This window comes from Terrapene carolina, unplaced genomic scaffold, assembly GCF_002925995.2.
Source record: "Terrapene carolina triunguis isolate 2854851 unplaced genomic scaffold, T_m_triunguis-2.0 Scaffold17, whole genome shotgun sequence".
NCBI lineage: Eukaryota > Metazoa > Chordata > Testudines > Emydidae > Terrapene > Terrapene triunguis.
The window spans coordinates 9,277,112-9,294,287 of NW_020664368.1; the positions used below are offsets into that span (position 1 = coordinate 9,277,112).

The 17,176-nt window shown below is 39.1% G+C and overlaps 1 protein-coding gene across 1 annotated transcript in view; it reads right to left on the minus strand.

Annotated features, from left to right (window-relative positions):
• LOC113406354 (protein diaphanous homolog 3-like) overlaps positions 1-17,176 on the minus strand; it is a 310,574-nt gene that overhangs the window by 20,576 nt on the left and 272,822 nt on the right. Inside the window, exons 18-19 of the mRNA XM_029910781.1 lie at positions 12,590-12,754; positions 5,210-5,345 (exon numbers count right to left, since the gene is read on the minus strand). Of these exons, the coding sequence (XP_029766641.1) occupies positions 5,210-5,345; positions 12,590-12,754 (301 nt within the window). The remainder of the gene's footprint in view (positions 1-5,209; positions 5,346-12,589; positions 12,755-17,176) is intronic.

Below are 17,176 nucleotides of genomic sequence, written 5' to 3' on the forward strand. Positions count from 1 at the left end.
CTTCTTGCTCCCTCGGAAGAAAATTCAGCTTGCTTTTCCCTCCTTCTACAGATTCCGGAAGTGTTGAATAGAAAGGTTAACTTTTACTTCTCTACCTGTACTTTGCATCTAAGCTTTATTTTGTATTATTAAAAGGTATGTGCTAGTCTTCACTACTGCATTTTCTGCAAAATCCACTTTTGTTTTTCATATTTCCTAGTGTTTAACCTAATATACAGGTGTACAAATAAATATAATCCTAATTATAATGCTCAGTTGTTCAGGTGTTTGTTGAATTTAACATTCTATGCTGAAGATTCAATAATATAGATGCGTATTACCAGTTAGTTTGGCTGCTTCATATATATATTTGAACTGAGTGAACTTGTATGGCTAAATGTATGGCTCAGGATGTAAATGTAAATCAGGGTCCTACTATTGTCCTGTGGCCTGAGATTTTCAGTGGAAGTCACCTGACATATCTATGTTAGAAATGACTGAAACTATCAAAACTGTTACTCTTAAAAGAAAGGAGATTGCTTGTGTGACTCACTGGGGCAAGTTTAAAGGAGTTTTATTAACATACTGATTCTCCCTCACAGCCAGAAGGATTACTCCAATGGAAGTCTCATGCGTTGGTGTTGGGAATAGGGAGGGTAGAAAATACAGGAAATTTATACAGACAAAGTCAAGTGTTTCATCCAATGGCATTGGAATTGTAATTCTTTGCATATATGCACAGCTGAAACTTAATAGTCTAAACTGGTGTAAAAATTCAACATCCTGCTGTCAGGTGGAATATGACTTTTTGTTTTGAAGTCTAGTACACAATTATTGACAATATCCATATTTCACAACTACAGGACAGAAATTAGAAACTAAAGCTAGTTTATTAAGAAATAATATACTAAGCACTCCAATAGAGTTTGCAAAATTAGAATTGTTTATTCCCAAAGAACAGGTTGAATGTAAGGCAGAAAAGGGCAACAACTGAGGTCATGATTTATTAGATCAATTGAAACATGCTGCTGCTGCTGATTATTTCAACTCCTGAGTAACTTTTAAAAAAATTAAAACAAAAATTATATTGTGGATTGCAGGTTTGATACATAAGAGATTGTGGCATCACTTCACTGCTTTTGAATAAGAAAAAGCAGACTATGTAAATAACTACTGATTAAAGTGGCTTGTTACCTAAGTAGTATTCAAAGTGATGCACAAAGAAGATGCCACAATGATGGAGTTCTCAATTATAATACAACAAATGTAGCCTTTAGAGAGTACAAAGAATAAAAAATAATAGTTTCACTCTAAAGAGTTGTACAAAACAAGAAGTGTATGCGTAAGCCAAAATAATGAAAAACTGAGACAGAAAACTTATATACTGTACATGATAGACTAGAATGTCTAGAAAATGTATTGAATAAAACAAATATTGTGAATTAAGTGACACCTTAGTGGCTTCAATAAGCCAAGTCCAGGCTCCCTTACATAATATACATATTATTATTAAAAAGCAACTATAATTCCTTAGTTTCCCAAAAGAATGGAACAGCAATAAATGTACTTTACCAGATATGCAGATAGATAAATTTTAAAATTCTTTCTAGCTGCATATCTCATAGCCTGGAACACATATAAAGGAGCAATATATTAATTTTGGTAAAGGAAGATTGTCTTAAAGATTAAAGAAAAATAGATATTAGATTGCAAGATGTTTAGGGTGCGGACTACATCTCCATGTGTGTTTGTGCAGTGTCTAGCATGATGGGACACACTCCTGATTTGGTGCTTCTAGGTGTTATCTTAAGATGAATATTAATTTATAATAATAAAGTATTAAAGTATAATTTCAGCATTGCTTACAATACACTCTTCATATTTTCTCCTCCAAATCATAAATATGAGATGTCAGCCACATTTGATTGTCAAACACAATTCGATGCAATTCTAGTTTGCAACATATAAATTAAATGAATCAAATTACATGCATTGTGGATACCAATACATAAACCTAGATTTTATTTTAAATATTCGATTTTTTTTTTTTTAAAAACAAGGGACAAAGTTGGCATTTGGCCCATCAGAGTTGATGTAAATTGTCTGCAAACATTATTTCCATCTATCTAGATACAAATGATTGCACATTCATATGTACCTACACAAAATAATTACTGGAGTTTTATTTCAGTTGATGGCCTCTCTAGCTGATGCCTCATCCCTTGGCTGCCTCCTTAATTAACAGAAAATACATGTGCATAAATAATGAGTCAGGGTAATAAATTATCTGCGCCCACATTTTCATTTGATAAGGCAATGATTTTAAAGATACAGTACCAAACATTTTATTAGAATAGATAAAGATTGGAAAAAGAGAGAGGGGTACTGGCAAGGGAACCATATCAGTAAGAAAGTACTCATCAGCTCCTGACACTTTCTTCCACTGCAACTCAGAAAGGTTAAAAAGGAGATTTCCTCTTGTCCCCTCCCCTGTTTTAGCAGTAGTGCAATATCACTATGCAAGTTAAACTATCCCCATGCAATTTGAAACTGATAAAGACTGACTATATATTCCCAATGATATACTATACTTTTTCTTTTTACTATAGCTCAAGAGTTTATAGCTGTGCTACTATTACAAGGAAAGCAAATTATCTAGTTTTTATCAACAATGTGAACTCACCTATGTATATAAATAGGTGTCCTCCAAAAAGGACAGACACCATCTATATACACCTCTACCCCGATATAACGCGACCCGATATAACACAAATTCGAATATAACGCGGTAAAGCAGCGCTCCGGGGGGGCGGGGCTGCGCACTCCAGTTGAAATTCTGAAAATATCCAAGCAAGTTCGATATAACGCGATTTCACCTATAACAGGTTAAGATTTTTTGGCTCCCAAGGACAACATTATATCGGGGTAGAGGTGTATATATAAAACCATATATATAAAACTTCCTGAACTGTACAAATCTGACTAGGAAGATTGCTGAGATTTGTGGCTTCTTCCTCTCTACCAGAGCCTCCAGATCCCGCAGATCCACAAGGTTAGCAACATTCATCTCACTGGGGTTCTTCAAAGCATAGCTGCCAAGTTTTTTGCAGCTCCATATAGGACATTTTTTATCACAAAGAACAAATCACTATTTCCTCCTACCCGGCACAGTGGAAGGACTTGTCAAGGATGACAGAATCCTATCCTTCCTTCCTCAAAAGCAGACAAGGTTAGGTGGGGCAAAGGGAGAGACTTGGCAATATTCACAAAAAGATTCTGGAATGCGTTTAAGTCATCTGGTAGTAGTACTGAGAAAACCCCTTCAGCAGATGACAAAGAATCATTACTAAAAATCCTTTGGTGATGATATAGAGTGTTGGTATTGCTCGGTCTCTGGATCTGCTCTTCCTGGTATTGTGGCAAAGGTGGTCTAGCCAGGGATGTTGAGTGACCTTTTCCTCTTACTCAAGTGCAGCGAGACCTTCATCTTGAAGCATGAGAAGGTAGGTCCCAGTACTGCCTATAGGGCCACCATGGAAAGCTGTAGGAATACAGCTAGCTCATTGGGTATTGGCCAGTCCAGTATCATTCCTGCTGGGCTAGGGGGAAGTTGGTAGGTGTCTCTGTGGTGTCAATCACTGTATGCAGAGGAGAGGGCTTTCTGCTAGAAGATGGGAAGAATGTATGCCCAGTGGTGGTGCAGAGTAGACCTCCACCGGAGGTGGCACCAAAGTATATAGCACTCTCAGTATCTGAGTCTGTTCCACTGCTGGGGTTTCTGCAGCAATGATGGTCTTGAGTTTCCTTTGGGCTCATCCTCTGTGAGCATCAATGCTGATGGGTGCAGCATTAAATCTAGGGTTGGTGTCATAGAAGTCTCCTGCATCTAAGGCTATTCTTTTCCCCACACTTTGACTCTCCACAGGGATTGGTGGATTTATATATGAAAGCTTTTTGGTGTCTATCCTTATGGGAGAACACTGAACGCCTTCTGCTGACTCTGTATCCTGTGTTCAGAGTGGCCCTTTTGAGTGGCAGCTTTGGTGCAAATGAGGTGAGCATGGCTTCAGTGCAAGGTCTTTTCTCAGCTCCGTCTTCTCTGGACTGGTTGTTGGTGTTGTCAGTCTGCTGGCTGGGGTGGTGGATGAAGCTGGCTTGTCTGCCAGCATAACTTTTGGAACTCTTCTCCTCAGGGTCTCATGAGGCCTTCGTGGACCATTCCAGGAGATGGAGCTTTAGCCTCACATGTCATGACTTCTGTGTTCTTGAGGAGAATGGCATGCAGACCGATCATCCGCTTGGTATACGAGATTCTGACATATAGAAAACATACATGCTGTGTCCACCTTGAGGGGAGATTAATCCATCCCAGGAGGGACAGGGCTCTAAGCCCATAGGTTTTGAGTTGATCATGCTAAGGAACCCTGTACAGTGAGTGGAGTCTGATCATTAGAGATTAGTTCAGAGGGATGGAGACATTTCATGATGGTCAATATCGAAGATCAGAAGTAGCTCTGAGATTTTCACGAAGATATGTAGAAGGTTACCCTGAGCAAAGAACTAGCGAGTTGGACACTCACCAGGTTCTGTCTCACTGCTCTGGGTAGTAAGAGGGAACTGAGCCAGGGTTGCAGTTGTGCCACTCTTTACACCCTCATGCTGCATCAAAAGGAGGCAAAAGACAAATACATGGCCCTGACGGGGACACTACTATTCAGAAAAACTCCATTCTCCTGCTCATGAGGTACATGTACACTCACAGTGGGATCCACACTGACACATACGCAGAAGAATCTTAGCTGCATAAAAGAAGCCTATTGTCATAAAAGGAACAATTACAAAAATCAGTTTCCCTTAGTTAAAATATAAATAAATTGGCTCTGTGATTTGCAAAGTGACTTTGTTCACATGTAACATAATAGCTTCTTTTTCAGCTTAGCTTTAATTGAGATAAATCATTAATACGTGAGTACAAAATGTTCAATAAATAGTGAATGGAAAAGTACTGAGCACCATTTCAAGGTCTAACATAGCTTGAGAAAAGCAGATAAGCTAGAACAGCTTGTTAATAAAAATCAAATTTAAGAACAGCTTTGCTGTACTATTTAATTGGTGAAATCATTTATTCTGCCTCTCCTCAAGAACACATCAAGATAATAACAAAATAGAGGCTGTAGTTTCATTTCATATATAACACTAGATAGAAAAGGCTGTTTTCCATATTACTCACCTGTTTTCATTTCTAACAAGCGCTTTTTCTTTTGTTGCCTCTCTAATTTTTCTTTTTCTGCTTTCTCCTTAGCTATTCTAGCACGTCTCTGTTTTTCCTCTGCTTCTCTTCTTCTTATATTCTCCTTGGCTGCTTGCTATTAAAAAGAGAGAGAGAGAGAGAGAGATTGGTAATGAAACAATGTAAGTAAAGTTTCAGATAGAACAAACTTGTAAACTATAAAAATGAAAAAATACCTAAGTTATAATGGCAGTCAAATAACTCTCACTAAAAGGTCACTTGCACCTTCTAAGAAGTCTGTTACATATTAAGCAATATGTAATCTGAAGATATTGTACTTTCCATATCGTATATTTTACTCTCTAATATATCAGTCACTTAGGGCGAACCACATTACAGGAACGTTGTAATTATCTCCAAAACAAGCATTATAAAAGTTCAACATTCAGGTTAACACTGAAAAGAAATCCAAATAAGTTAAGGTATAGAGCAGGGATTGGCAGCCTTTGGCATGCGGCTTGCCAGGGTAAGCACCAGCCGCGTCCGCAGGTTCGACCGCTCGCGGCTCCCACTGGCCGTGGTTTGCCGGGAAGTGGCGGCCAACACATCCCTCGTCCCGCGCCGCTTCCTGCAGCCCCCATTGGCCTGGGACAGCGAACCACGGCCAGTGGGAGCCACGATCGGCCAAACCCGTGGACATGGCAAGTAAACAAACTGGCCCGGCCCACCAGAGTGCTTACCCTGGCGAGCCGCGTGCCAAAGGTTGCTGATCCCTGGTATAGAGAAACAGTTAAGGCACCCAAATAGCCTTAACTCTTCCCGGCAGCAAAACCCTAAAACTAATGCATGAGTGCTTATAGTCCCAGATTACTTACAGAAGAACTCATGAAGAACTCCCCTTTTTCAAAATAGCTACAATCTCCTTTCTTAATGGATCTGAGGCCACAGATAGCCCTTTAGCAAAGGTGACCAATACCTTTCATTGTTCCCGACAGGTTTGAAATCAAGCCACACTCAGGGAAGATGGAAGCCCCTATGCTGTCAGAAGGCATTGTGAGGTGCAGATGAATTAGGTCATGGCTATTTTTGCTGAGGACAGCCTGTGGCCTCAGGCACTCTGAAGAACATTGTTCAGTCACTCACGAAAAACAAACCATCACACATGAAGAACAACAGAAAAAAGCTACCATTCATCCTAATGTTTTTTTAAAACACTTCCCATTACATAATATCTACTAAAGATTCACCTCCCTGCCAATTCGGTTCACAACCTGAACTTTGAAAAACACTGATGTATACTAACGGGAGAAGTACGGAGAATAAGCAGGAAGAACTCAAAATGTTAGTAAATAAACATAACTATGACATAGTTGGCATCACAGAGACTCGGTGGGATAATACCCATGACTGGAATATTGGTATAGAAGGGTACAGCTTGCTCAAGAAGGACAGGCAGGGAAAAAAGAGAGGAGGTGTTGCCTTATATATTAAAAATGTATCCACTTGGACTAAGGTTGAGATGGAAATAGTAGACAGACTTGTTGAAAGTCTCTGGGTAAGGATAAAAGGAGTAAAAAACAAGGGTGATGTCATTGTAAGGGTTCACTATAGACCACCAAACCAGGAAGAAGAGGTGGGTGAGGCTTTTTTTAAACAACTAACAAAATCATCCAAAGCACAGGACTTGGTGGTGATGGGGGACTTCAACTACTAAGACATCTGTTGGGAAAATAACACAGCAGGGCACAGATTATCCACCAAGTTATTGGAATGTACTGGAGACAATTTTTTTTTTTATTTCAGAAGGGGAGAGGCTGTTCTAGATTTGATTTTGTCAAATAGGGAGGAACTGGTTGAGAATTTGAAAGTGGAAGGCAGCTTGGGTGAAAGTGATCATGAAATGGTAGAGTTCATGATTCTAAGGAATGGTAGGAGGGAGAACAGCAAAATAAAGACAATGGATTTCAAGAAGGCAGTCTTTAGCAAACTCAGTTGGTGAGTACTGTGTCCAGTTCTGGGTGCCACATTTCAGGAAAGATGTAGACAAATAGGAGAAAGTCCAGAGAAGAACAACAAAAATGATAAAAGGTCCATAAAACATGACCTATTATAGGCCAAAAGCCTAATGGGGAGAAATTGTCTTGAGTAAATTGTACTCCATTTTGCTTATTTTGCTAGCTTTGAATTAGTAAGAAGACATTGTTCTGGGTTTATTCTCTGCTGATTGTGTTAATGACTGTTCTTAGATGGATAGAAGTGTTATGGCTGTAATTCTTGTCTTTGAAATTTATTACCGTTTTGTGAGAGAGTAAAGAATGTATGGCATGCTGATGAACAGAGAAGAGACAGGAGGCGCCAGTACTGATGGGCCGGATGGTCGAGAGGGGAATGGAGGAGTTGAGAGGCACCAACCTTATTATCAGAATCACCCGGATGGCAGATTGACAACCTTAAAGCAAAGACATATGTCCCAAGGACAAGATAAGGAGGGGAGCCAGAGGGACGAGATAAGAAACAGCTGCGGATATTCCTGGTAACAACCCAAAATGATGATGATTAGGAGCAATCTTGAATACCTTGTGATTAACAGCTCCAGTGAGACACAGCAAGGTCCACAGACTTGTATGGGAACTTATTACTATAAAAGAGGGGTGTATTGCCATGAGACTTGGGGTTTGTTCTGCCATCAACCCCAGAGCTTCGGACGTGTCCGATAGAGACCAGGCTCCATCCCCCTCCCTCGTGTGCAGTTTCAGCTCGCCACTGGAACTGACCGAGCAACACTAAGGACTGATAACTATAAGATCCAGATGCAGAACCTTTTGGTGTGTGTGTGTGCGCGCGCGTGTGTGTATGCGTGCGAGAATGGAAGCATATGCTGATTTTAATGCTTAAATTGTACTCTCAATAAACGTGGTGTATTGCTTTATCCCCTTGAAAAAGATTCCGTGTGCTTCTTATAACATAACACTATGAGGGAAGATCGAAAAAATTGGGTTTGTTTAGTCTGGAAAAGAGAAGACTGAGTGGACATGACAAGTTTTCCGGTACATAAAATGTTCTTCTTAACCTCTGAGGATAGGACAAGAAGCAATGTGCTTAAATTGTAGCAAGGGAGGTTTAGGTTGGACATTAAGAAAAACTTCCTAACTGACAGGGTGGTTAAACACTGGAATAAATTACCTAGGGAGGTTGTGGAATCTCCATCATTGAAGATTTTTAAGAGCAGGTTAGACAAAACACCTGTCAGGGATGGTCTAGATCAGTGGTTCTCAAACTTTTTTTTACCTGCAGACCACTTGAAAATTGCTGAGGGTCTCGGCGGACCACTTAATGATCTTTCCAAATGTTGTTTGTACCGTTAGCTAACTATTGTAAAGCGCTTTGGATAAAAGCACTATATAAAAAAAACTTTATAATAATTAACTTTTTTTGTTCTACAAATAAAAGCACACAACTCATATTTTAATATCAGTAGTCTTACCTTTCTACTGCGATGGATGTGCCCTCCCTCCCCCGCCGCAACAGCCCCCGAGCTGGGGCTGGGAAGGAGGGGGGTCTCTCCCTCTCTCCCCCACCGCAGCAGCCCCTGAACTGGGGCTGGGAAGGAGGCGGGGGTCTCTCCCCCGCCACAGCAGCCACAGAGCTGAGGCTGGGAAGGAGGACCTTCTCTCTCTGGCCACCGCAGCCCGGCACATCCCAAATGCCCCCCACCCCCTCTTCTCACCCCAGGGCCCCCTCCCACCTACCCCTTATTCCCCCCAAGGCCACTACCTCACCTTACATGTGTGTCTTCTTCAGGGACCGGGCACCTAATTAGTGGAGCCAGGCCTGCGCGGCTCCACTAATTAGGTGTGTGGCCCTTCATTTTTTTATGTGTGGCCACTCTGGTGTGCACCTTAGAGGGCCCTATCCGTGGACCATTTGAATGGAGCTTGCGAATCACTGGTGGTCCACGAACCACAGTTTGAGAACCTCTGGTCTAGATAATACTTAGTCCTGCCATGAGTGTAGGGCACTGGATTAGATGACCTCTCAAGGTCCCTTCCAGTCCTATGATTCTATCAATGGCAATTTGCTAAACATACCCAAAATATTAGGAAAAAAACATGAGCAAATCAATTGACAAAAACTCCCACTTTGACATTGTTCTCATGGAAATAGAAAAGTTATGATCGGATTGCTCTTGCCTGTGAAATAAGCAAACAATTTCTCACAAGAACTATTACCAAACCAAACAAGTTCAGATTAATCAGAATGTCTACAATATACAAAGTTTTTGCTGGTCTATATTTCACAGCTGTTATTGCAGAGAAGAAAACATTACTTTCATCATGGTAGAGTTAGGCTCAAAGCAAATCTACCATAATCTCTCATAAGCTTTCTTCCCTGATTATTGATTCTATTTAGTCAAACAATACTTTGCATTGTTAGAAGATCTTCCTTCTGAAAGATCTCAAAGCACTTTTAAAACAAAATTAGTAATATTCCTGTTAGCTAGTGAAGCATTTTATAGCTTAGAAAGCTGAAACACAATAAGGTTAACTAAATTGTCCAAGGCCACAGAGAGATTTAGTGGCAGAACTACAAATATAGCTGAAAACACCTGATTCCTATTCATATACTCTAACCACTAGACAATATTCCCTTCATCATTCCATACAAGAAATTATTTCAGGGACAACACTTTCAAAAATCTATATTATGATGACTGGAATTTCCAAAAGCAGGACAGTTACTATATCATTTTATGCAAAATGATGATCAAGTGTATACATATAAAAATATAAGGATTAAGGAATATGACTTGCAGAACTTGAAATATTAACTCATTTAATTTCTGCTAAATTTGTAGATGAAAAAAGCAACCAACCAATATGACAGTGACTATTTACAGGCTAGACATCCAGTGCTACTTGCTAGCCTATTTGTAAGGACTAACTTTGACATTTGAAGTCCCTTCCTTAGTTGCCAGGAAGAACTGCCATTTCCCTGTTACTAAGAAATGGCAGTATGTTCACCCCTTTCTGGCCAGAGGATAGCCTCCTTTGCACAACATAAAATAGGTATGAAAACAATGGCAACTAAGAAGTTATTTTTAATATAATTATAATGGATTCTACATAAATTAGTGATTAAGTTATGTGGGGGAGTTACAAAATAATACTTTACCAGGATTATTTTTATAATTGTTCTGTATACAGATAGATATTGCATCTCTCTCTCTCTCTTCAACTGTGCAGTGGAAAATTATAACAAAGTACTCATCATGTAGAGTGTGAGGTTTTCTTTTTAGTCATTGACACTGGCCCAATTTAAGTTTGTTGAATACAACAAATACATCAACATGCTGAAGTAAAAGCAAATGAGAATATACTATACTCTCTGGATTTGTCTACCACACATAGATCTGCTTAAAGGGTTGTAGTGGTATTTCAGTAATCCAAATAGAAGATGTTTTAAGCTTTCAAAATAATCTAGTTTTCACAACCTATCTTTTCTTCATTTGTAAAATTTAATTATACACAGATATTGATTTTAATTGTAAGCATATCTAATGACTCTTAATTATACAGATCTATAACATTTTACCACACACTACGCACCAACAATTAAAAGCAAAGAAAGCAAGAAATCTGATCTCAAACTGCATGCTGATTTAACAACTACCATATTAAAATATGTTACGGTGTAATTATCCAATAACATCTTCATAATTAGTTCCCCTTTATTAACACTACATTTAAACAACATTAGAGTGTCCCCTACAGTTAATGAAACAGCAACTGACCTTTAATAACTCCATTTGTCAGATCTTATAACTTAGCCAACTAAAATTTCTTGACCATATTTCCTTCTTCACAGACAAATATACAATGGTGGATCAACTGCCACCCATGTTACATGGTGATAGATGCTGCATCTTTTTTACAGATGCTTTGAAACACCAATCACCATGGCATCTGGATTAAGAGAATCCAGCTAGGTGAAAAAGGACTGCCATGTCCTCAAAAGTCAGGGTCTAGGAAAAGGAGAAGACAGTTATCTTATTTTCACCAGTTTTCTACAAACCCTCCCTCCAGAGATTCGTCAGTTGCAACTTTGGATTTTTTTCCCCTTTTGTTGGAGGATTTTTCAGCCTGGAAGGTTACTGATAAATTTAGTGAACTAGATCATGCCCTAAGAGTTAAAATATCATCTTCTTCCTTCATAACCATTCATGTACCTCCTTCATCCTATTTTTTGAATGTCTGCATATGCAATATTATTTACATTAAAAGATGAAAGATAATAAAATTAAAAGATAAAAAGTTATCTTGTTCAACATTTTAGTGGCTCACCTAATGTATTTTTTTAACCTAAGCAGCTAAAAGTGTTTCTAAAAATCATTTTCATCCTTAAATAAAAAAAAAATTGTGGATACCAAAGAGCAGACCTCTTAAGAAAACAAAAACAAAAGACTAGACATTTAGAATATATTAAAAATCAAGTAAACCATGAAAAATTAAACAAGGTTCCTCAGGAAGTGTCTATAATCTGATAAAATTATGCCTATTTTATGCAAAGGCCAGGATTGGTGTTTCCTTGGGAAGCAGCCAGCACAGCACCCTCTATGTTCATTGTGTTTGCACACAGTCAGGATAACCTCTGCAGCTCATTTATTTCTGTGTGCTTCTTTCCTGTTGATTTTGTATGTAAATGGGCATCTATTGTATGACCTTAAAATGTTTAATTTACCTATTGAGAAAGATACCCGAAGATACAGAAGGAAAACCTATTTTTCACCGTTGATGGTGACTATTATCTTGGTATGACATTTAAATATAATTTCAGTATATATGCAAATCATCTCTACATATATTTCACAACAATGTTAAGGACCAGAGTGACAACTTTCATTTGAGACCTCACGTGATAGTCTTTGGTGAATTGTAATATACACATCAGATTCATGTGATTTCTGTAACCCATTCCCAGCTCGCATTAAGAAGTTCTTGGGTCATGCAAGTATTCCATAGTGAGTCAGACAGGAGAAGTTTTATCTGAACAGAAGTAAAGAATTCCAAACTCATCTCTTCTCTGCCTTCTGCCGCCCTCCCCCAAACCTCCTGCATGTTGTATATTAAATCAAGGACCCAGTTTTAATTTATTATAGTTCAGTTTTTTCCTTCTGAAGGTACGGAGAATTTTAAGATAATGAATGAATATTTCCTTTTATTTACATTGTAGAATCTGGGACGTAGAAAGTAAGGTTTCAGATATGAATGTATGTTACCATTCAAGAAGACAGAAAAAAATTATTGAATAGCCCATCAATATTTGATCTATTAAACAAATCATTCCTGGAAAATAATTTTAACATCAATAAATATACTGTACCAAGAACATTGTCCTGAAGTTATTCAAGTCGGTTAAGAATTCTTCCACCGAAACTTTTTTCAAATCAATGGCATAGTATCCCATCACATTTTGATAGAGCTTCTCCATGTTCTCATGCATCCTGGTAAGTTTTTGGTAATGTTCTCTTGCATAAACTGCAAAGCTGTATATTACTGTTAAGGTTAAAAGAGCACTCAGTGAAGCTAGTTAAAGCAAATTATCGTGATTTATCTACCTGTTTCTCTGTAGCCAACTTTAACATTCAAAAAAACCTCTCAATTATCTCACAATAAATTATTCATTTATTTCAAGTACAACACAAACTACATACCTAGTAGTGTTTAATGAATACTTTGGTAATAGTGAAAAAATAATATAAGAATGATCCTCAAATTTTCTTGATCATTTTTTACTTTGCTAATTGAATGAAACATTCTTTACATTAATTTTATATATAATGGGAATTGATAATAGGCAGTACATAACCTGTTTGCCATATATTGTGTTACATAAAACAACATACCTCAAAGACTTCAATAGGAAGTGGGTGCTGCTTGGATCCGTTGAAAACAGGTCACATCTATTTGGGTGCCTTAGTATGGATTTAGGCATCCAGAGTTCAAATTTTGGTCATAATCCCTATTTATGATGGAAACTGTTTTGCAAGTATAGCAGGCTTGATGTATGTACATATATATATATATATATATATATATATATGTGTGTGGACAAAGCTATATATAATGTCCTAAGGCTAGCAGGTTTGCGGAAACAGAAGCTCTTTGGTTTTCTCTATAGGTAAAATGGGAGAATTTAGGTTGAGTTCTTACCTGCTGCAAGACAAATTTGCTTATGCTGCTCTCTAGCTCCCCCTGCAGAGAGTTATAATTTGCACACGCTTTTGAGGAGTTCCGTAAAATACCTAAAACTTTATTATCTGGAGTTTTCCCATAATCCATACTCAAGAACTGCATAAAATGTTCTGAGAGAGAAAGTAAATGAGGTAATATATTTTACTGGATCAACTTCTGTTGGTGAAAGAGACAAGCTTTCATGCTACACCGAACTCTTCTTCACGGGGGGAGGGATAGCTCAGTGGTTTGAGCATTGGCCTGCTAAAACCAGGGTTGTGAGTTCAATCCTTGAGGGGCCATTTAGAGATCTAGGGCAAAAATCTGTCTGGGGATTGGTCCTCCTTTGAGCAGGAGATTGGACTTGATGACCTCTTGAGGTCCTTTCCAACGCTGATAGTCTGGGAAAAGTACTCAGGGTGTCACAGCCAAATACAAGATGGAACAAAATGTTTAACATAAATAGTTAGAACATATTCTAAGCAACCATTCAAGATGAAGTGGCCTGTTAACACCTCCACTGGCTTGTCTCTAATATCCAAAAGGGCTATAACAACACTGCAAACATCAAACGTTCCAAGTAATTTCAGGTATGTGAAAGGGAACATGTCTAATAACTCATAGGAGCTATTCTTTGAGGGATATTAACCCCCCCCCCCAAAAAAACCCACAAACCAACAACATCATTTAACATTAATTAAGGTTGCTCTCATCAGTACTCAAAGCCGTAAAAATAAGGAAATAGAAGACTGAGGATTAACACTCTACACTGCAAATAGATACCAGCTGGCTAGGGCTAAGGGGTGTCAACGTTTGGGCTCTGGTTGCAGCCAGAGCTTTGGGAACCTCCCACCTCGCAGGGTCCTAAAGCCCAGGCTCCAGCACGAGCCTGAATGTCTACGCCACAATTAAACAGCCCTTAGCTTGAGTCTCGTGAGCGTGAGTCAGCTGTCATGGGCCAGCCAGGGATTTTTAAACGCAGTGTAGACATACCCTCACGCTAAAATGCCACAATGAATGTTGCCTATGCAGGTTTAATTCAGGCCTAGTGTGTATACATTATGATACAGTCTTTAATTTCAAAGTTTTTTTTAAAACACGAGAGTCCTGGCTCATTCAGTGCACACGACGGATCTGCTCTGGGGATGAATCAGTGTTGTGTCGTGCAGAGGGGGTCTGTTGGACCCCCTTCTCATTTGTTGCAGAAGTTGGAAGGTTTTTAGCGAATGAGGCAGGTGAATGCAGGAAGAGAACCAAGAATCTCATGGTTAGGGCAGATGAACACTGCCCTGCAGACCTAGACTCTATCTCTGCCTCTGCCACTAAGTTTCTATGTGATTCTGGGCAAGTCACTTACAACCAACTTTTTACAAGTAGTCACTTCTGCATGTAATTAAAGGCTATATCATAATGCATACATACATAGGGCCGAATTACAGTTGAACAGGCAACCTTCTTTCTGGCTTTTTCTAACTTTAATGTGCTTATCTCTGCAACCTTTTAATCCTTGTAAAATCCTTAACTTTGTATTTTTTACTTCAGGGGTAGGCAACCTATGGCACATGTGCTGAAGGCGGCACGCAAGCTAATTTTCAGTGGCACTCACACTGCCCGGGTCCTGGTCAGCAGTCCGGGGGGCTCTGCATTTTAATTTAATTTAAAATGAAGCTTCTTAACTTCTTAAACATTTTAAAAACCTTATTTACTTTACATGCAACAATAGTTTAGTTATATATTATAGACTTATAGAAAGAGACCTTCTAAAAACGTTAAAATATATTACTTGCACGCGAAACCTTAAATTAGAGTGAATAAATGAAGACTCGGCACACCACTTCTGAAAGTTTGCCGACCCCTGTTCTACTTTTTAATTATTTAGTTTATTGATGACAGCAACCTTAACTAATATTAAACGAAGTCTGTGAATTTCTTTATTTTAATATAATTTATATATATGTGCTATTTAAATAATAAAGCATTTAAACATTTGTTGACTTCAATGTATACGTTAACCTTCATATTTCAACACTCATGGCCATGTTGACAAATATTCTAAAAGTAATTAAACTGTATTCAAGCAAAACACGTTTTTAATGCAACTTCCTTCAGTTTTACTGCAACTTCTAGATGATACACAATTAAAAAAAAAAGAAACAAGAAAACCGAGTAAGGATTCATAGCTATAAATTTCCCACCCTTTTTAAAAAAAAGGTAGATATTCAGAAAGACATACCGCAGCATATAAATAATATACATAAAAAAAGAGCTGCAATTTTGTATTTTATTTTTGTGTAATTCTTTCTAAGGAAAGTAAGAAACAATTACCCTTTGAAAAGAAACTTCCCCACTTACACATTACAAACCCCAAAGAGCACAGCAGGAGCTTATCAGAACCCAATCTGCTTTTGTTATAGCCCCTCCTCTGACCCTTCTTTGTAATAATGTTATGATAGCTTGAGGTAAATCAGTTATTAAAGGCTGCCATTGCCGTGACAACCAGGGCAATAGTGACTCTCCCCAAGTATGCAAGTAAACTGAAGGGAGATGAGTGACTGAGTATTCTCTGATGTCAAAAATGGTACTGCTCAGGCAGTAGCAGGAGGCAGAAAATGAGCACTGCGTGAGGTTGTCAAGTTGTCTTGAATAGCTCACAAACATGAGTACCAATCTCAGGGCAGAGTGTTACAAACTAGGGCACAAACTCCACATTGGTGCTGGGTTCTATACTTACATTTCACCAAATATCAAATGTAAACTCCTCAAGCAGTATAACAGCCTTAACATGGAGTCACAGACAGTCCCCTTCGGTACTCTGGTCTATCTTGCCAACCAGGTAAGCTTGCTTTTGTGATGGTCCCTTACACCAAAAATCACAATATTCAGCTAACTACCCTCCCAAGAATGTCACCCAGGAAAGGATGGGTGGGTTCCTTGCAACCTGAGTCTGACTATTATCATTACCAACATCTTTGTAAAACCCTAGGGGCTAAGCGCAGGCCAAACTGAAGCATTCGGTACTGATAATGTTTCCTGTCCTAAACTAACCTCAGAAGTCTGTAGTGGCATAGTCTGATGGGGATATGGCAATATGCATTGGCTAGATCTATTGAAGAAGTCCCCCCAGGACAGGGATGACACCACAGAAGCCAGAGTCTGCATCCAAAACTTCATTTTCTTCATCCACATGTTGAGCCTTCTGAGGTCAGGAATGGCTCTGATACCCTCATGTCTGTTTTTGCACAGTGAAATAGATGGACTAGGAGATGGGGGAAACTGCCTGTTAGCTTCAGTTCTGGGGGGGAGGCCTATGCAATCTTTGTCATAAAGTAGATTTTTGGTGGGGAGGGGAGGTCCCACTAGATTTCCCCGCAGATCTCAAATCCACTGTTTTCCCTTGAGGAATCTGTTGTCCCTTTGCTGGCATCTCTGTGAAGACGAAAAGTGCCTCTATCTGAAATCTGGTCTGTATTCTTTTCTGTGGGCATTTAGTGGAGCAGGGAGAGTCTGTTTGGAGTTTGCCGCATTATCAGCCACCGCCTTCTCCAGCTTTTCTCCAGAAAGGGGGGAGCCTGCAAACTTGGCTGAACATAGGACCCGCTTACATTGTCCACCTGCCTTCCAGGAATGTAGCCACAGGTGGCACCTGGCTCCTGAGCAGGAAACCATGGATCAGGGTGAGAACCTCATTGCGCCCATTCAGAAATCAGCTACAAATGCTGATGCTACGGTGAGTTTC